The sequence below is a fragment of the Antechinus flavipes genome, chromosome 1, assembly GCF_016432865.1.
Source record: "Antechinus flavipes isolate AdamAnt ecotype Samford, QLD, Australia chromosome 1, AdamAnt_v2, whole genome shotgun sequence".
NCBI classification, from domain to species: Eukaryota; Metazoa; Chordata; class Mammalia; order Dasyuromorphia; family Dasyuridae; genus Antechinus; species Antechinus flavipes.
This window is the reverse complement of record NC_067398.1, coordinates 545,908,557-545,930,984: the sequence shown is the minus strand read 5'-3', so window position 1 is coordinate 545,930,984 and position 22,428 is coordinate 545,908,557. Positions and strand designations below refer to the sequence as shown.

The 22,428-nt window shown below is 34.1% G+C and overlaps 1 protein-coding gene across 3 annotated transcripts in view; it reads right to left on the bottom strand.

Annotated features, from left to right (window-relative positions):
* Positions 1-2,340: 2,340 nt before the first annotated feature.
* The window catches only part of KIF13A (kinesin family member 13A), a 255,185-nt gene continuing 235,097 nt past the window's right edge, over positions 2,341-22,428 (bottom strand). For 2 of the 3 annotated variants that reach the window (XM_051970638.1, XM_051970639.1), the window contains 5 exons: positions 21,633-21,744; positions 19,435-19,586; positions 18,781-18,885; positions 8,757-9,852; positions 2,341-4,096 (listed from right to left, as the gene is read on the bottom strand). In XM_051970638.1, coding sequence (XP_051826598.1) covers positions 3,807-4,096; positions 8,757-9,852; positions 18,781-18,885; positions 19,435-19,586; positions 21,633-21,744 — 1,755 coding nt within the window. In that variant the 3' untranslated portion in view covers positions 2,341-3,806. The remainder of the gene's footprint in view (positions 4,097-8,756; positions 9,853-18,780; positions 18,886-19,434; positions 19,587-21,632; positions 21,745-22,428) is intronic. The other variant, XM_051970640.1, reaches the window with a different exon arrangement.

The following is a 22,428-nucleotide window of genomic DNA, read 5'->3' as shown; positions in this document are numbered from 1 at the left end:
GTAATAGTACTTTCCAGAGTTGTCAGGATCAAATATTTGTAAAGCATTTATCATGGTACCTAGCACATAATATATGTTTAATAGGTTTTTAAAGCCCTTTATAACCTAGCCCCCTCCTACCTTTCCAGTCTTGTTATACCTTACTCCCTATCTCATACTCTTTATCAATTGATACTTCCTTGCTGTTTTAGAAAAAAGATGTAGTATATCTCTCAGATTGGGGCATTTTCTCTGACTGTCCTCTATACCTAAAATGCTTTTCCTCTTCATTTCTACTTCCTGGCTTCCTTTAAATCACATCTTTTACAAGAGTTCTTTCCCAATCCATCTTATAAAACAAAGTGCCTCCCTTTCTCAATCACTTCCTCTGTGTGGTGTGTGTGTGTGTTTATATATGCATATAAGTATGCTACACACACAATATATGATACATATAACTTGTTGCCCATTAGATTGTGAGCTCCTCGATGGCAGGAACTCTTTTGCCTTTTTTTGAATCCCCAGTACTTTAGCACAGTGATTAGCACATAGTATGCCCTTAATAACTATTTGTTATCTTCCCCACTTCCCTTTTCCACATTCTATATTTTACTTTAACTAAAACTAGCAGAAGGCTATTGTATCCATATATCATTCCTGAATAATCCCTGAGGCCTTGTGGCAGATTCTTTCTTCTACTAGAATATGAGAGAAACTTAATTCAAATGTTTATTACAAACACACTTTAAAGAATATATTGGTAGGGCAGGTCCAACATTGCTTGAAAAAAACAATAGAATTAAAGTTGCTTTAGCAATGCAAGCCAGAGTTGATTCTGGAAGCTTTTCCACATCTTCTGCCAATAGTGTGTCATTTTTTTTCCTAGGAAAAAGAGAGGAAATTTTTAATTCAAATTCATCTCTTCTGCTGGTTGTGTAAGTTTGGGGACTTTGCATAGCATTTAGTATTTAAAGAGACTAGAAAGCTTCTTTAGATGTAGCACTTAACACAATAACTTGAATGTAGTAGGTGCTCAATAAATGTTTATTGATGTAGATATTAAAATATCTAATATATTTGATATGAAATGTTTGTATATGTATTTACATCTACATAAGTGTGTTTCTCTATCATTTATCCCTTCCTTCCTTCCTTCCTTTTTTCCTTCATTTCTTCTAACAATCTATCAAGCTATCATCTATAAAGCAGATGGAAAGGCAGTGAGTCATTATAAATAGAGAACTGACTTCCATCAAGTCCAGCTACTGATGCCCTGGACAAACTACTTAAATCTCTCAGTTTCCTAGGCAACTCTCTTAAGACCATAAATTGCAGAGAAGGAATCAATTATTTGGTAGAGAGGCAATCAAAAATTCACTCTGTGTGTGTGTGTGTGTGTGTGTGTGTGTGTGTACGTGTATGTATGAACATATACATATATACACAAATACATATCTGTAATAAATTATTAACTAGCGCTATAGAAAGCCAAGATTCTAGATCACATTTCTGAGAAGCTTTATGGTTTACAATGTGCTTTTCTTATAAAATCCCTTTATGAGGGAGGAAGCAATCCCCTTATCCCCTTTTACAGGCAAAGTATCATGCTTGTGTTCACATTGTTCTGAAGGAGGAGAGTCAGATTTTGAAATCTTTGTACTGTATTCTCCCTCATCACCATTATGATAGTGCATGGACCAGGGTCATGCAAAACAAATACAAAGACTAGTCTAGAAACAAATGATTAAGCCCATCTCAGCGCCATTCTATTTATAAATCAAATACAGAATGAAACATGTTTACTCACTATGATTTCAAGTGATAATATCAATGATCTGAAATACTGTACATCTCAAACAAGTTGAGATTAAAGATGAACTGTTTGATTTGTACTTAAGTAGGTATACTCATTAAAATAGTTTATTTGATTAGTGGATCCTTTGATCACTTTGTATCTTATATAGTATCTGTATATCCTCATCTGAATTTTCTCAACATAATTTTTCTTGAAGGCTTTTTCCAAACAAACATTTCTAAATAGGAAAAACAAAGTATAATTCTCTATTACTTTAGAAAAGTGAATTATTCTGAGCTGCTGAAAATACTTTCAACTGAAATTCTGGGATAAAATATTCTTCAGATGAAAATTTTGATAGAAATAATGTTTATCCATTTCATGTTTCATGAATGAAAAAGGTAAAAATGTTGCTTGCCTTTCAAACTTCAGTAGCATACACATAACTGATTAGATTACCATCAGCACCTATAATTAGTGGTAAAGCCCTTTTTCCCTTAAGGAATTTAAAAATTCCTTCAAAGAAGTTGGAGCACCAATGACAGATAGCAAGAATAATACAGAAATGAACTGTAACAGGGAAGAATGTTTATCAACAAATGCATTAAACCACAATCTGTCCTCACACCATATTTTTGGTGTTATTAAAAACAAACAATTATCTTTGTAAAATTTGAATTATAGTCTGTATTCTAAAACACAAAAAAATCTGTATGAATTAAATACAATATGACTGAAATAGAATATAAATTACAATTCTTTACAGCAAATAGTGAAATACTATCATCAGATTACTATACACAAAATCATATGAAGAACAGCAGCTTTTCAGTAAGGTCCCAGATATTCCACTCATTTATTGATGCTACAGACTAAAGGGGAAAAAAGGTACCACAGACTGTACACTCTCTTTTTAGAAACAAGACATTTCTAACTGTCCATTCAGTACATTTTTACAAATAACTACAGCATAGATATACAAAGCAGTTTTTAAAAAAAATACACACATATGCGCACACGCGCATGCTCACACACACACACATAACCACAGAGTCTTTTCATGTTTCCCAATGTAGGAGACATTAATAGATGCAGTCACAAAGGGCAGCATCATCTGTATTTGAGCAGATATCTCATGCCATCCCCAGTGCAACAAACACAGCCGCAAACTTTTGCTGCTTGCTCACCCTGTCTCTTCCTCATTTCCCAGATTCACTTAAAAACAGTAACAATAAAACCCCACAAACAAATCCCCACCTCAAACAAAACAAAAAACTCCGAGCCAAGGTGGTATGACCTGGCTTTCCCCTTACAGTAATACTGCTCTCTGTACAGTCTAACTAGTGGGCTGGAACAAGTGCCTATGGAATACAAAACTCACAGCCTCAGTCATTGTCAATGTAAGCAATACAATTGCAGGTCAGCACAGTGGCAGGCCACTTGGAAGACAAAAAAAAAAAAAAAAGATTTTTCAGTGTGCTTATTTAACAGAGGACCGATAAGGCAGCATGGTGCCCAGTGACCAAGAAAATCATGGCACCAAACTTGCAGTCAAATGTATATTTACAGAAAAAATAAGACAGCAAATGTCTAATACAAGTTCTTTGGTTATAAAGAACAGCATACTGTAACCTTTTTCATGAAGAGGGACCTTACATCCTCCTTGTTCCGCAATAAAATATTTGTTTGTTTAAAATAAGATTTTCCCCCCAAATCGTTTTGTAACAAAGAATTCAGTACCTTTCAGTTATCTACAAATCATTTTTATCTATTTTAGTGTGCAGCCATGCCTGCCTCCTGACAGACAAATTATAGATACACATATTCATATATATAATATATATATATTATTTATAAAAAAAAAATTAGAGAATTAAGTCCATGGTTCTAAAGAGCACACATCCAATAAGGACTAATTAAAAATATACAAGAATAAAGTTTTTTTTTTTTAAATTTATAAAGTTTCCTACAGAGTGGTGGGGGAAATGGGGAGAGTTGTGTCATAAGTGCAAATATCAAAGCATACTGCTGCTTAGTTAATCCATGACTTTCTGTTTTCCTGCTTCCTGGAAAAAGTAGAAGCTGCTGCGTCACCTGAGTGACAAAGTGCTGTTTCTCCTGCTTTAGAGGAAGAGGGAGATGGAACTGGAACCATGACACTTTTCCTCTTCTCAAGACTGGAGGCTGCCTGAGGTCGAGAAGCGTTGCTGCATTTCTTTGTGGGAGCTGGCGCTTTCAGAAGGCGCCCAGGGCGAACAAAGATACCATGCTGTGGTTTGCACCGGAAATATTCTTTTCCTTTCACTGTCCCATCATGCTTCCCTTTAATGTAAAAACAAATATGCTGTTAGTGTGTATTCTTTTTTTTTCCTCCAGGAAGTCACATTTTAAGCTCAACATTCACTTTTAATCATAGTATTGATGCCAGTAGTTTTTTCCTCTCTTAAAAAAGCTTAAAAACCTGTAACCTATCATAGGAAAGGAACCAAGAATGGACAGCATATTAAGGAAAAAGCAAACCAAAGTGTGACATGAAAGAATTAAAAAAGAGTAATAAAGTAGATGAACATGTTTTTTTGGAAACTAAGGTTAAAAAGAAAATAGTATTTCTCTGTCCTAACCACTAAAATACCACAGCCTGGAGAATATCATTCCAATTTTGTGACTTAAACCTTTGAATTCCCTGTCCCTCCTCTTGAATATCCATTAGGTTCTTCTGAGTTAAAAGTAGAAGCATTCTTTGAATACTGACTGGGGTTGGTAGAATCTTGAATATGGAACCAAGATAGTAGGAATCCTGTGCCTGTTCCAAGGTGAAGAACAAGGAAAGATTTTGCTCTCAAAGAAAAGGAAAATGATAGATGGTCATGGAGAACTGTTGACAGCTAGGAGAGCTGTACCATATTTGAATATGTCACAAAGTATTAATGAAAGATGAGGGAAAAGGAAGGCTGAAGTCTTTGAAACAAATGACCAGAGTGGCTCAGTTGAATGTGAACTTAATACAAGTCCTCAGTGTGATATGACAGCCACAAGAAATAATGTGATTTTAGCCTCTTATTAATATAAATTTAATATGCAGAACAAGGGAAGTAACAGTTCTACTATAGTCTGTATTCGTTAAGATCATATTTCAGGAGAGGTCAGGACACTGAAAGAACTAGAAACCATATTATATTAGATCAATAGAAGGAGCTAAGGATATGTAGCCTAGAGAAAACTTTTGGGAAAAGAGAAGTATTTTTACATATCAGAAGGGCTGTCATAAAATTGTATTTATATACGTATGTTTTAATTATTTGCCAACCATTATAACCAGTGTAGGGTATTTCCCCTTAGCCCTTGTGTTCCTTATGTTTCTACAACTTTTGACATTGTTGACAAGCTTCTTGAAGTGTACATTCTCTTTCTTCAGGTCTCATGACAATGCTCTCTACTAGTCACTTTTTTCCTCAAACACACAAACACCTGTCTCACTGTTCCTCAAGTTTCATTTGCTCTTAATCCAAACATTTTTATTTCTGTTGATGTTACCATCACCCTTCCAGTTATCCTAGTTCAAATCTATAGTCATCTTTGATTTTTATTTTTCCCTCACCTCTCAGACTTAGTTAACTTCCAGATCACCTTAATTCTACCTACACATTTCTCTCATTTGTTCCCTTCTCTTCACTTGCAAGGTTACTATCCTGGTTTGGGTTCTTATTACACGTTACTTCTGGACGGCTGTATTTGATGGCTCCTCAGTGGGCTTGTGGTTGTATCTCTACTTTCTCCAATCCAGTCTCCAACCAGATGACAAAACAATAACCGGTTTGACCATATGCTAATCAAGAATCTTCAGTGGCTCCCTATTGTCATTAGGATAAATCACAAACTCAGCTGAAAAATGTCTTGCACCAACCTACTTGTCCACATTACTAACCTACCTACACACACACACACCCAAACACATATTCTGTTCAGTCTGGCATGCTAATTGTTCTCTGTATAAAATTGTATCTTTTCTCTTTGTTCCTTTTCACAGGCTCATTTCCCTTGCCTGGAATGTTCTTCAAGATCTGGGTTTCTTTTTCATATTTTGTTTTTGTACTCCTTAATAAATATTTGTGGTGCTTTATTAATATTTTTTGAATTAAAGAAGCATTAAGTTGATCCTACTTAGTCCCAGAAGGGAGTAATACCAATGAGTCAAAATATTAAGAAGGCAAATTTTTGGTAACCCATTAACCATAAAATAAATAAATGTATGTATACATATATATATATATATATATATATATATATATATATATATATATATATATATATATAAAACACAAAAAGAGATCAACTGTTTAAACAAAAATCATCAACTTTGAACTTAGTCTTTCTGCGCTCTCAACATGTTGAACAACAATGGCTCTCAATGGAGAAAAATGAAGAACTCCCTAACAATTTGACATTTAGCATGAGATGATGAGTTTCTCTCTCTCTAGAGATATTAGAGATATCTAGAGATATTAAAGCAGAGACTAGATGATTCCTTTTGGTGTACACTAAAGATTCATAAATCAAGATGGTAGGATCATAGATCTTTAGGGCTGGAAAGACCTTTAGACGTCGTATAATCTATATCATTTTACAAAAGAGCATTTGAGGCCCAGAAATTAAATGATTTGCCCAAGGTTACAGAGATAGCAAATGGTAGAGCCAGGATTTAATTCACACTGACCACAAATTCAGAATTCTTTCAACTGTCTCATACAGATGTTTTGCTTCAAGTAGGAATATGAACTAAATGAACTCTTAAGATCCTTTTGAACACTACGATTATTTGCTTCTATGGATTTTAAGTTTATAAGAAGATAGTGAGAGTGATTCCATTTCTTATTTCAGGTAGAAAGGGAAGAAATTCACTTTTCCTTGTCTTATTACAAGGCTTCATTACTTTGGAATCCTACACCTAGGGCTGGCCTCATTTATTCAACAAACATATATTGGCTGCCTAGTATGCTCAGGAAATAAAGAATTAAGACATAATCCCTATTCTCAAGGGCTTACAGTCTTGTATGGATAAACAAGAAAGAAGAAACCAGAAATAAAACACTGAATGAATGCTTTAATATGATGATTTTTTTTTTTTGGTTGGGGAAAGGGTAGCACATTAATCATCAGCCATTAATATCTTCGCATGAATTAATTTTGAATCACTTTGCTCCCCTGGTAAAAATTATCAGTGGTTCCCTCTAGAGAACAACATCCAAATTTCGTAGCATGGCATTGAAAGCTTCATGTAATAATATGATCCCAACTTGTCTTTCCAGTTTCATCTCTTATTACTACCTTTCTATTCTATATTCCAAACTGGTTTCTTCACTATCCTCTGAATACATCCTATATTTTCTTATGCCCCTTTGCTTCTGCTATTTTTTCTATCTGGAATGCTATGTTCCTACACCTTTCTTTGTTGAAACCCTATCTGTCCTTAAAGACCACACACAAATTCCACTTCTTCTACAAACTATTTCTAGATTCCTTCAGTTTAATATGATCTTTTCTTCTTCTGAATTCCCATAATGCTTTTGAGGCATTGATCAGTTTCAAATTTGTATTATAGTTATTTGTGTACTTATCTTAGCTTTTCTATTAAATTAAAAATTCTTCAAAATAAGGGGCTATGTCTTGCTTATTTTTGTAACCCTAAAGAACCTACAGTATAACACTCTCTTATAACCAATACTTTTTTTTTTTTTTTTGGCTGAGGCAATTGGGGTTAAGTGACTTTCCCGGGGTCACACAGCTAAGAAGTATTAAGTGTCTGAGGCTGGATTGAACTCAGGTCCTCCTAATTTCAGGGCTAATGCTCTATCCATTGTGCCATCATATTCAATAGATATTTATTGAAAAGAATTATCCTATCAAATTAATTAACCAATCACTTGGCAAAAGAATGGAAAATAGGATGTATTTCAGTTTTAAAGGAGGAGACAAATCTGGAAAAAACCTTGAAGTAAAGAGCCCAGGAAACTATGCAGAAAATGTGTAAAAATAAAATAAAGACACTGGGTAGCCAAGAAGCAATATGAGGGTACCAGGTACCTAGTCTATGGATTCAGACATGAAGAGGGATGAAGTAGTAAAGAAGATAATAATAGTTCACACCTATTTAGCACTTTAAGATTTATAGAGGATTCATTTACAGATGAAGAAACTAAGGATCATGAAAGTTAGTGCTTTTTCAAGGTGAAATATTCAAGGTTTGATTAGGACCCAAATTCAGGTGTCCTAACTAAAGGAAGATTGTTCTTTCCAAGATGCAGTGATGGCTCTCAGATTAATTTTGATTGGTTCTCAGTTCTGTCCATAATCAACCTTGTTTCTATGGTTTTCTGTTCCACACTCTTCTTTCCTAGTTCAAATATTGAACAGGTAAAAAAAAAAATTGCAAGTAATCTTCATGAATGCCTTTCCTACTAACTTCTTCAAGTTCTAGTTGCTTCCCGTTTAGGTAAAAATAACTCCCTTCACTGTCAAATGAAATGACAGTATTTTGGTACCAGAAAAAGAAATCCCTTTATCTTTAAAAAAATATTCTACATTCTTGAACTCCTCCCTAAATCCCAAGACAGCTTCAATAGACTTGAGTTTTCTATTGGGACTGCAGATGAAAGCAGCTGCAAGTGAAGTAGAAAGAACTGAAATTCTATTTTTTTTTTTGGCAAGTGGAATGTGACATTCAGAGGTCTTTTTTTTTCCTTTCAAATAAATAATTAGCTGTTTTCATTAGGAACGATAGTAAGTTCTACTTCTTTACAAAATTAAAAATAATTAGAATACTAAACAAAATTGGTCAATTTAATTTCCCACATGCAAAATTTATAGGCATCTGTTACTTCTACCAGTAAGACAGCTAAAATATTCAATATTATGCTACTACATGTTGAATATCTCAGAGTAGAAAATAGCAGTAGAAATCCTTATGTTATTGAATACTTCTTACCCATTTGAATGTTTAATTCAACACCAACCCATGTGCCAGTTAAAAAATCCACTGGTCCAATGTATCTCACAATTCCAGTCTTGTTACCAAAGCAGACTTGCTCTCCCACAGTCATCCAGCTAGGCAGGATACAGACCTGCTCGGTAGAAAGACCATCTTCCTCATCAGTAATGTCTAAATGATTCTTTCTCAGCAAGTCTCCATGGTGAGAGGCATCAGGGTCTGCTTGACAGTGAGGATCCTCTTTTGTTAACTCTGAACACAAAGGACTGACTGTGGAGTTTAACAGCCGATCACTCTCTGACTCAGACTCTGCTTGGCCAACATTTTGCACCCAATCCGCATCACTCTTGGGGTTACTTTTACTTGGTAGATTCTTCTTCACACTTGAAAGATCTCCAACAGGTGAGGAGAGGGGGTCTGACAGCCCATCAAAATCTTTCCCATCTGAGACACCCATGAACTCTGTGAAAGAATGGTCTTCCACAATGTCTGACATGTGCTCTATGGTCACTTCCCTAGTAGTAAATCCCACAGGCGTTCGATGGTTTTTATTGGAGCAGGGATCTATTCCTGAACATGAGCCAGTTCTACAGACCTCTTCTTTGGAACTTTTCTTAATGGTATTTTGGGATAGTGGACTCCCTTTGACTAAGGCACTGTTTTCTTTGAGTATCACTGTGCTTATTTTATCCTTTGCCAAGTCTCCATCTGGCTCTGCCGACTCCTTGTTGGAGAGAGGTCTGGAATCTTGCACGAGAGAAGGTCCTGAATGCTCACTGGTGTCCGAATCCTTCATCTGATTGACTAGTTGATCTGTACTATCACTAGACGGTACAGTCATGTCAGACAGAGTGGCATTAGAGGCACTGTGGGAAAAATAACCACTAGTAATACTGCTAGTGGTAGGGCTACGCGATACCTCTTTTTCTAAGACCCGGGAGTTCAAGAAATCAACTTTAGAAGAAAACCACTCCCTGTTCTCCAGGCCAGCATTGTAAACACTGAAGTCAGCAAACTCCACTGGAACATAAGGCTGTGAGCTTACTAGCTTTTTGCTAATAGTTTCCAGTTCATGTTCTTCTTCCTCAGAGTCCTATGGGAAAAGGCAAAAATTAGTCATTTTCTCCTTATAATCCTTGAATTGAGATAAGAACATTTCATTTGTACATGAATTCATTTATATTTTAATTTTCTTTATTTTTATTCTTATTTTTTAAAGTAACATCTATTATTTGGTGTCAAGTACTATGAAATTGGGGTACACTGTCATATGTTGGAATCCTAGTGTTAACTCAACTTGAAACAAGGTGATAACTCAAGGGAGATGTTAGAATCCTAGTGTTAACTCAATGTAATTGATGCAATGCTTGTATTTACACATTTACTCATTGGAATTCACAAGTATGGGAGATTCACAAAGTTACAAAATTACCACAGTCATAAATCCTTTTTTTTTTTTTTTTTTTTTTTTTTGCTGAGGTAATTAGGGTTAAGTAACTTTCCCAAGGTCATAGAAGTAGTACTATGTGTCTGAGACCACATTTGAACTCAGGTCCTTCTAACTTCAGGGCTGGTGCTCTACGCACTGCACCATCTAGCTACCTCCCATAGATCCTTTAATAGAAATTGCCTACCCACTTAGATTTTATATTTTTTCTCTAATCTACAAATACTACTACCTTACCTTATATTCAGTTTTAGCAGTTTGTATGAAATTGAACATAGAATGGATTTCAATTATATATCTATTATTAACAGTGCATTTTGTAGTACTTTTCCTTTCTAAATCAAGTAATCAGAAAAATGGAAGGAAGTTGAAGAGGGCCATATCCTTATTTTTTTTTTTTTCCTTATAGTACTAAAAAGTGAAAGGGGGAATAATAAAAGAAATGTATGAAAAGCACCTAGAGTTGCTTTGTGGAAGGGCAAAGCAATAAAACAATACTGGGACAGTAAAAAGGAGATGAAACTCTGAACAGCATTTGGCTCTTTTAGTTGTTACCTTTAATCAGAAATATTTAGATGGTATTTGGACCAATTAGAAAAAAACAACTTCTTAAAACATTATGCCAATTAGACTGAACTATAACTAGCTGTATATTGTTGCCAACAGGCAAATATGAACAATTAAAATTCTAAATGTCTCCATTAAAGACTTCCAATAATCTCAAAGTCAGTGACCATTAATGAAAATATAAATTTAAATATTTCAATAAAATTACAAAGAAAAAAAAGCCATATTAACATGTGAAGACCAGTATTGCTTAAGAATATTGGAGGAAAACCACTTGTTAGAATGCATCAATGACAAATGTTACCTACAAAAATTTAAAAAATTCAGAAATACTGATGAAAAACCAATGGTGACTTCTTATTTTTCATTCATGTCAGCAAAACTAATTCTTGGGATAGGCAGTAATAAAGATAAGAATAATAAGCATTTATAGAGTTGAGTTTTGCAAAGCACTTTGTAAATATCTCATTTGATCTTGGTTAGAATTATGAGAGGTCAGTGTTATTATTATTCCCATTTTACATGAAATTTATTTATTATGTATATAATTTATAATCACACTATTTATATTTATATAGATCCACTTATTAGGGAATTTAGATATACAGAGATCAAGTCATTTGCTCAGGTTCACATAATAATACTATAATAATGCCAGAGGCTGGATTTGAACTCAAGCCTTTTTTTCCAGGCCCAATACTCTACTGTGCCTTTTGGGCAATGTAGGTAGCTACCTAGGAAACAGTACAAATGGCTTTGTGAGGGGCATTTCCTAATATTATTTTTAAATAGATGAAAATATTTTATTTTTAATTTATGGAATAAAACAAGCATGTCCATAACAGTATAATAAAAAAGATGATTGCACATAAAATTGCAAATCTCTTAAGTATAACTGTTGCTATTCCTTTTAAATAAAGTTACCATATAAATTTTTTTTCTTTTTTTTCCTTCCTTCTCCTCCCCTCACTCTAGAGTTGGCTAATTAGACATAAGTAGACAACATAAATATTTTTAATGACTGAAAATTACCTTCAGGATCAATTATGAAGTTTTTTTCTTTGGCATTTAATGCTCTTAACAACCTGTTACATTTCTCCCTTCTAGTCCTCTTATGCCCCCTCCAACCATACTGGACCACTTAGCACTCCATCTCCAGTTTCTGCCCCAGATAGCTAGAATGTTCTTTCTCCTCATGTATACTTCTTAGAATTCTGGCTCCATTCAATACCCAGCACTACTTTCTCTAAGAGGCCTTTCCTGATTCTCCTCAGAAATTTGAGCCTTCCTTTGTATGTCTGGCTTCCATCTACATTATCTTGGACATAATTATTTACATGTTTTCTCCCCAATGGAATGTAAGTTCTTTGAAGGCAGGGATTATTTATATTTGTCTTAGGATCCCCTGTATTTAATTTAGCATGGTATCTATTATAAACCAAATCCTTCATAAATGTGCTCAGCACAGTGCTAGATACAAAGTAAATGATTGATAAATGTTTACTGATTGAAATGCTTATTGATTCATGCATTTATTCAAGATGAATATGTTAAGATAAGGGCTTGAAGTTACTAATGGGATACATCCTGATAGGCATACAACCATTTCATTAAGAGTTCTCTTTGTCTTTCAAATGCTGTCTAATACAAAGGTAATAAAAACACTTCTTTTTATAATGTTTAATTAACATTGTATTTTGTGTGTGGAAAGAAAAAATCCCAAGTAAGTCAGCAGCCAGAATAGACTAGATAATTATTGAAGATGATACAGCAAAGTACATGTATATTGCTATTCAGCCATAAAAGCAACAATAATAATGACAATATTATAATAATTAGCATTTATATAATGCTTAAATGTTTTAGTGCTTTACAAATATCATCTTATTTCATCCTCACAATAATTCTGGAAGGTAGGTGCCCTTATTATTTTTTTTATAGATAATGAAATGGAGGCAGATAGAGGTTAATCCATTTGCCTAGGGTTATGCAGCTGGTAAATATGTGCAATCATATTTTGTCAGATCTTCTTGATTCTAGGTCTAGCAACTATAACAACACTGTGTTTACTTTAATAGAGTTTCTACTCTTTAGCCTACTCTATAAACTGCAAGTACAAGAAAATCAAAGCAACTCAAATAGTGTAGTGCATGAAGAGGGATTTTCTTGTACCCAAGTATCCTCTCCATAGAAAAAAATCTTCTCTTAAGCTGATTGAATCTTTTTTTTGTGGATAATGAGATAGATTTGCAAAGTGCTCTACATATATGAAATTATTTTTAAAACTATTAAATGTGTAGTTATACTATTTCAAAGTCCGATTCTTTTTGTACAGCAAAATAACTGTATGGATCATGTATACGTATATTGTATTTAACTTCTACTTTAACATATTTAACATGTATTGGTCAACCTGCCATTTGGGAGAGAGGGTATGGGGAAAGAGGGGAAAAATTGGAACAAAAGGCTTTGCGATTGTCAGTGCTGAAAAATTACCCATGCATATATCTTGTAAATAAAAAGCTATAATAATAATAATAAACCTGTAGTTATATGTGTTAAGAATATGTTTAGCATATAGAGATTTATTGCATGTGTGTGCATATATGTAAAATATGCAACATTTCAAAAAATCCTTTCTCCTATTTCTGAATTAAAAAAAAAACCTCTGACTTTTTGTGCTGCTACTGCTACAACTTTTTGAAATAAATTACTCTTTTAAGAGGTAAATTGTGCTCATACTTTTGGTGGGAGGCTAGGAGGAAGAAGTAAAATTTTCAAAGATTCCCTAAAAGTTGTAGATCAATCAGATTAATTTATCAATGCAATTTTTCTGTCATTTGTTTTTCAGAAAAACTAGTTAGTCAAATTATGGGGATAATTATTTGAAGAATGAAAATGCAACACGCTTTTCAGAGTCTAGTTCCCAACACTGCATGAAATTTGCATTTATCAACTAATGAAAAAAAATTAGCATATGCAACATACTTTTTAAACTGAAGATGGCTATTCAGAAGTAAACATAAATTCTATTTGATAACTATCATAGCATTTATTCTTTCTTCTATCTCATAATATGCTTTCTTCCAAGAACAGTTTTCTTTTTCACTTTACATTTACTATTCATTTGACAGCCTTTTGTACAGTCATCTAGGCAGTTGCCTATATAGCTTAAGAGGCACAGTGAATAGAGTACTAGGCCAGGAAACCGAAGGCTTGAGTTCAAATTCATTTTCTAACACTTTCCAGCTATGTGAATCTGAATTTGAAAGGACTAATATCCACATCCTGTTTAACAACTATAGGCAGCAATTGCTTTGGACAAGATCCAGTAATATACAACCAGGATTTTATTTCCATCTTGCCTTAGGACTGTCTCTGATTTCTAAAATAGTACAATCAAATACGAATAGTTGTAGGTTTTGTGTGTGTGTATGTGTTAGATTGGTTTTGTATGTGACAAAGATAAGAAAGGAAGAAGAGCCACCAGATAATTCTGCCACACATTTTATAGATTTTGCAAATTTTCTTGTCAACAAACAAAATTAATTTTAAATGTTTACATCTGGTTGGATTTTCTTGTTTAGTCAGGACCTGCTATTTTCTTGATATTGGAAACAACCTCTATTAATACAAGTAGAGAAAGAGTAGGTATTAGAGAGATGCTTGAAGCATTGAAAATTTAAGTGATCTTAATTTAGGGTCTTCAGGTTGATTTTCCTTTCACTTTAATTTAGTTATACTGTTGACAATCCCTTAGGCTCAGATTCACTGCTTTAATCAATAAATAAAAAGTTACTCCTTGATACTAAAAGAAACCAAACTTATGGGTGAGTACTGAGAGTAATGAATATTTTCTTACTGGAGATAGTCCCTCCTCAACATTGAGAAAGGTATTTCATATTTTCTAAAACTTCTACTTTGCCTTCTATTTAGACCTTCATCCAGGTCTTGCCCATTATCAGTCTAATGAGATCATATTTGTAAAAAGCTCTTAGAACAGTTTCTGCCATATATTAGGTACTATATAAATACTTATTTTCTTCTCTTCCTTTCCCTCTTTGCCCTTTCTCATGAAATATGAGTATCCTCCAATGATCTACCCAGGGTCCTCTTCTCCTTTTGTATACAATTTCATTTGGTGATCTCATCAGCTCCTATGAATTCAATTATCATATTTAAACAGACTATTTTCAAATCTCTTTATCCAGTCCTAATCTTGTTCCTGATTTCTAGTTTTATATTTCCAAATGTCTTGGATATCTTGAATTGATGAACTGATGTCTCATAGATATCTTGAACTCATTATGTCCAAAATTGAACTCACTTATCCTCTCAAATCTTCCCTTCTATTAACTTAAGGTGGGTAATAAAATAACTGAAATAATTTCTTACTAATCCTATTAACAACACTGTACACTCCTCAGCCATTCACCACCTTATGAACTCAGCTGTTTGTCAATACAGGAAGCACGATAGTAAATGAGGAGCTGTCCACAGCTGAAACTCTGCCAGATGAAAAAAGGAAGCTAGTTTCTGAGGCTAGAAACAAAGGAAGCATGCCCCTCCTGCTGAGTGAATCACAGAGTATCTTTGGATCATCTCAAACTAAATCTGCATACAAGGTTCCTTCCAGTCCTGCTGTGATCACGCCTGATAGTTCATCTCTTTGGATTGTGATGTTTTTACACAGCCAACACACACATACACACACAACTCTCACACTCTCAATGTCCCCTCTCTCATCTCCAATTCTGATTCTCACTTACTTTCTACAGGATGATCACTGATGCTTGGCTATGCATGACTAACTTTCTCTTGCTTTTCTCTCGGGTTTTTCTACTCCTTCTCCCTACTTGTTATGGTTCCCCTTGCACTCTCCACAGAAGGAATTGGCCACAGTTCCTAGATAGTTATGCCTCTGGATTCATTTCTCAGGACAGAGAGGATAGTATATGCCTGCTGTTTACTCTCTCTAGCAAGAGTTTATCTAAAATGTTTAATTTGTCTTTGTATACAAAGGGAGAACTTACATTAGTGATGTCATGCATGTCTGAAGTAATGAAGTTTTATATCTCTAACAAGAGTTTTCAGTACCTAATCATTAGATTGGGTTTGGGGAAGAGAGAAGAAATAGAAGAAAATGTAGATTCATATCCACTTCAAAATATCAGAGATAGACAGGAAGCTTGGATATGCAGAGTGATGATAATTTTTCCATTTCAAACATTATGCAGATATTATTATTTTGCTACCATTGTGTCTTCATTGAAAACTTAGTGAAAAATCTTTGAGTACAGATATAAGAATTGTCAGACTGAAAAACTACATGATACAACCATATATAATACAACCTCTGGATAGCAGAAAACTGCCCAAATTCTGTATGCAGAATTTGCTGCCTACAAAGCACTCTTCCCTCTACCCCAAATTTCTGCCTTTCAATATGCTTCTCTTCTTCCAAGGCTTGGTATCATCTCTTCTGGGAAATCTTTATAGATCTTTCCATTATTCTCTCTTCAGATTTCCTTACATTATTCTGTGAATACATATATCTTTTGTTCTTATGTCCTACCTCTTTGTACCTGGGATATGATATGTAATGATATGTGTATGATAATGTATAAATATACATTAGTAGTAGAATGTAAACTCTTTGAAGTAAGAACTGTAATTTTAAACTTTATATGCCTAATAGCACCTTGTACATAATCTATACATTTAAAAATGCTTTTTGAATAAATAGATTAATAGACCTTTTTTACTAAAGGATGCTTCTAGATTCCAATAATAAAAATATTACTACTAAAATATGAATTTATTCATATTATGAAGGGCTCAACTACATAATTTCTAATGTCTTTTCCAGATCTGAATCTATGATCCTGTTATGCCACAGTTCTCTTTAACTGTCCTGACTTTCCCTGTCTCAGTTTCCTTAACTGTTCTGTCTCAATCTCTTATAAATTAGCAAGATAAGAGAGTAGATTCCTGACTGTTTTGTGTCCTCAAGGATTTACAATATTCCTTTAGAATATTCCAAGATAACCCCCGATATCTTTACTTCTTTGTCTCTGGATTTTTAAGGGTTTTATGGCTTCCCCTCCCTGATAAAAACTTTCCCTCCCTTTCTCTTCTTTGTCTCCAAAAAGGTATTTAAGAAGTTGGGGTTCCTCCATTCATTGCTGGAGAATGGTGTCTGGCAGCTGTATGCTGAACGCTGGATTCTTTGGGTCCTCCAGCCCTGGGACCAATATGGATTCCTTGGTCCCAGTATACTTATCTCTGTCTGACTGGATAATCTGAGACGAGAGTCCTGTCCAGTCAATCTTACTCTCCCATTAATAAAATATTAAAAACTCTCTAATCTCTCTCCTGCCTCAGTTTCTCCAGCATTACAATCCCATGATGATTAAAAATTATACATAGAGAAAAATATTGCTTTGGTTTTCTGTACTGAGGTCTTTTAACACTACTAAATTTCTTATAATTTGATAACTGGAGGCCCTACCATGGTTTCCTTTATTTTATCACAATATTAAAAAGGGAATAAAGAAAATAATAAGGAAGAAAATCAAATTTTGAAAACACAAAAATAAACATTCAGGTAAAACCTGTAAACAAATGCTTATAAAGGAGCACATGGCAGGGTCTTTTAATGACTCACTATCATTTCAGCCAATATTTATTTTTAAAATTGGTTTAAATTTAGTGCGTGCCATGGTGATAGGTGCCACATAAATAAATAGACAGATTAAATCCATCTTGGAACCAGAGGAAGTGAAGGGACAAAAATTAGTCTGTCAGCCTTTTGGCTCCTGCTCCTATCCTGGGGAGGAGTCATTTTTAAGGGACATACCAGAGAGCTAACAGATTTGGTAGATAAGGAAAAAGAATTAAGGCTAAGAGCTCTGAGCACTTCTCTGCACTAGAAAAGTCATGTGACAGCTGGGGGAGGGAGAAGAGTCTGGGTTTCCCTGGAACAAAATGTAGGGCTGGAAAGATCACCTCTGGAGATCTTTCTGGAGTGCAAAGGGACAATGGGATGCATGTCTGCATAAAGTATCAGTTAGTTTTCACACAACATGCATGAGCAGCTTGAATTGTTAAACTATTTCAATTAAGCTGAGGAACTAATATGTGTAGTGGAGTTGAAGAAATTAATTTCTTCATTATTTCTGGCTACACACAACATAAAAATATGCAAATGTAAACACCACAGAGCCAAGCTCCACCAGAGCTGGTTAAACTTTACTCAGAATCTGGAAAGCAACCCCCTTGGTCTTTATCACAAGATAAAACTAACCCTTTCCTGGTTGCATACCTGCAGGAAAATTCCAGGCCCTGTTGGATATTTAAAAGTTTCCCCCAGGGGAAGAATTTGCAAAACAAGTTTCTGGGGCATGAGATTTTTAAGATTATGTTCGAATCATCTGTGGTTAAACCTTCCCTGAAAGCACACTGGCTACTAAGAGGTACAAAATATATTCTAACAGCAAATTTTAAAAAAGTCACTTGCATTATGAAGATGAAAATAATGGGAATGAATGATGGTAGGGATGAATTACAGTACAGCTACGAACTGCAAAACAATTCTGGCAAGAGCGTCAGGCAAAACAAAAAGCATTCAAACATACTCCCAGCTAAATGCAGAATTACTTACTCCAATTGAGCTCAACTCTTCTATGAAGATTAACTTCAGAATCTGAGCAATATGTACAGACACATTAGAAAGATTTCAACATTAGTTAATTTGTGGTGTTTGTTTTATGAATTAAAATCCAGAATCATTTAAAATAAGGCTTTTTCTCTCTGCCTAATACTCAGAGCAACAACAAAAGAAAATGATAGCTCATATTTATATTCATGCAAAAGAATATTTCAATATTCAAAATTAAAAAAACACTCAAAGCAAATATATTTTTTCTATTGCACTTGCATAATTGCCCGTGAAAGGGCCTTAAACCCACCACCAGGCATTATGACAGAAACTGATCCAGAACTTACAATCTTCTCCTCACGTATTCTATTGTTTTCTACTGGCAGGTTGCTGCCATTACTTCCTGAGGGTACAACACAGCCAGCGTTATGTACCTGAGGTGAAGGCATGCTCTGCAAAGGTTAAGACACACAAATACATCACACACAGAAGACACCAATGGGTGGAATACATATTAAATCATGCAAATTAGAAAAGCAATGCTGAAGTTTTCATTAAAAATGAGTTGCGCAGCAGCTGATTAGCAATGTTCTGGGTTGAGACATGGATGAAGTTTCACAAAACCTTCAAATGGAATTTTTAGCATTAATCTAAGTGCAATTATGCCAAAATCTTAAAAAATGCTTTCATGATTCAAACAATGTCCAAAGGACCTGTCTCATTTGAAATGATATTTTATAATAGAATTAATGAAAAAGGTTACCACCCCCAAATATTGTTTCCCAAATACTTTCCCCTTCAAAAAAAGCTAAAAAAACAAACCAAACCCTCAAACTAACCAATCAAAAACTGCCACCAAGATCTCAGCTATGTTACAGAATAGGATTAGTGAGGTGCTATTCCATTGACGTGCACACATTCAGAACTATTTGTTGATTAGTACAAATTACCAACTACTCTTTAAATAGCAAGGGTCAATGAAGAAAAAGTAAAACATTTACCTCTTGGCTGAGAAGTGGTCTGGATTCCAGGGGTGTCTTTTTCTTATGTTCTTCCTTTACGGGCATGAGAGGTTTGAAAAACTTTGGTGGTTGAGGAGAGAATGCTTTAAAGGGACTGACTGTTAAGACATGAGGATTCTCTGAAGTGCAACCTAGGAGAAAAGCAGAATATATGAGATAATGACAACTGTGGAGACATATTAAATACTCCCCATCCCACCCCACCCCCTTTTTAGAAACATGGATCCTGCTCAGAAATGATTGCCTACTGACCAAGTTAAGGGAAAGGATATTCTTTAATAGTTCAATTAACTATCCCTTTACTCATCTATGTCCATTTTGAAACAAGAATTCCCAAAGGGGAGTGATTAACCAAAGGAAGTGTTCTCTTTTTAGTATGGAGAGGAAATCTTTGCTTTGCAAACTGGATCTGACTTTAGTTTTCCAGGAAAGCTTTAAGGGTACACTGTCCTACCATTAACATTTCTATAATGATGACTGGTAAAAACTTCCAAGTTGAAGTTTGTAATTGTTACATTTCATTGTGGAATTTTATTTCTGGATTACTATAAATGGTAAGTAGAAAAGATTTAGATAAGAGAGATTTCTAACTACATGAGAAAAACCCTGCCATTTGGATTTCTCCTTCTATAAGTAGAAATGCAGGACCTAGATAATTAATTAATTAATCTCAGGCAGACTTCTACAAAAAGTTCAGAATACTGAGATTTTGTGGGTTCCCCTTCCTCTGTAATGGCACTATTTTATCAATATACTTTCAAGAAGTTAGTGTGAATATATTATATGTTAAGAAAGACTTCTGGTTAACTAAGAAATGAATTTACTAATAATTGGATGAGAATGAAGATACATCTAGCTAAGCATACAAGTAATCTGTGCAATCACGTTCTGTTCTTACCAAGGATTGCTTGAAGTAAGTGACAAACCAATACTTCCATAAGTCTTCAGGGTGTGATTCAATTCTTACCTTTTTCTATCTGTCCACAGAGATCTTTCTGTTCTCTGTCCTTTTATAATGCTGATTATTTCTATTACTCATATTGACAATTCATATATTGGTTTATACTTTTATTTAACTGTTCTTGCACAAGCCCACGGTCTCAAGTTAGATTACAAGTACCAAGAAATTATGGGCCATATTTTACCTGTTGATTTTGTTGTTGCTGCTGCTGTTTGGTTTTTTTTTTTTTTTTTTTTTTTTTTGTCTCCCTATTGTTATACACATAGAAAGTAGTCCATAAATACTTGAATGATCAAATGAATAAAAATGAGTTAATTCTTGCCCTCGGATCCCACTACTGGAAACAAATAAGGAAGAATAGTTTTCACTTCTAATTTTGTTTTTTTTTTTTTTCCTCACCCACTTTATCATGCCTTCCTTACATTTGAGGATTCTCCTTCCCAATTCCACAGTATTGGAGCTAGTATAAAGAACTAACAGAATAGCTGTTTAAGGTCTGCAGATTATTTCATTTGATTCTCACAACAACCTTGCATGGTAGGTGCTATTATCTTCATTATATAGATACTGAAACTGAGGTATAGACTTTTTAAATGATTTGATCAAAATCATGCAGTTAGAAAGTGTCTTGGACAGGGCTTGAACTCAGGTTTTTCTGAGCCCACGTCCAGCTTTCTATGCGCTGCACCACTTGGCTACCTCAAATACAAGTTTATTTTAAAGTAATACTTTTGTAAGGTTGCATATTAGGACTTTTTTGGGAGAAGTTTATGAGATTTTTTTTCCTGTTCAAAATACCATAATAATTCTTGAAAAGAAATGATACTGGAAATATTTTCTGCTGCTGCTTCTTTTTTTTATTATGCTTAATCCAATGATGCTTTTGGAAGGGCTTTTTAGGACTTCCTTTCAGAATATTCTCTGTAGGGGTACATTTTCATCCTTTTGAAGGTGAGAGTAGTTATAAAAGTGTTGATATGAGTTTCATTTTGTGATTTACAACCTGTTACCTTATTAGTGATAAAAAGTAAAATGCTTTACAAATTCAAGTTTTTAATTATTTAAATATCACATATTCAGTATAAAAAAATCAAATAAGATTTTAAAAATTCATTTCACATTCTTTATCCCATAATACTTGTGCATAATCAAGAAAAAAAAACTCTCTCCATGTTTTTCAAAAGCAGCAGTAAATAAATAACTCAGATAATCTCACCAGTACTTTCTTTAATCCTTCGAGGAGAATCCCTGGGTAATGTACCATAACAAGACACATCTTGGTAACTGGAACTACAGTCTGACATATCTAAATGACTTTCAGACCAACCCTATGAAGAAAGCAGGAGTTAGTCAGATCAAAAAAAGGGAAGAGATTAAAGATTTACTAGTTCAAACTGATATCATGGTGTTAGTAACGAAGTAAAAAGAGTTGCCTTTATCAAATAAACTTACTTAGCTTTATCTGACTTTCAGGAAATTTGAAAATGGCTACTTATAAAAAGGCTTAGATTATAACTTCTTTAAGGACAGGGTCCCTAAATCATTTATGTTAAGTTTAGTGGTATCTAAATGCTTTGTTTCTGGAAGATGCTCAAAAAAATGTGCTTAATAAATGAATGGTCTTTTTAGATTTGTCATTAATTTTTAAAAATCACTAGTAATTAAATGGCTTTGATCTATTTTCAAATAATTTCCATTTTCCTTTAACAGCTATAATATACTTTTGTTCATATTCACAAAATCATTTAGCTGTAATACAACATTGTTCTTGTGAGTGCATTATACTATCAATTTAATTTATAGAATTTTATTCTGAGGATTTCCAGCCAGAAAACAGAAAAAAAAAAAAATCTAAGGATTTAAATTAAATTAAATTAAATTTAAGGAAATAAGAGATTAATTGATTGACTTATAATTGTCCTATTTTCATAGTTGAGAATCAAGTGATTCCTAACCTGACTCTGAGTCCTCCTTCCTTATACTTTAAGCCAGACTAGACTTTGTTTTCTTAT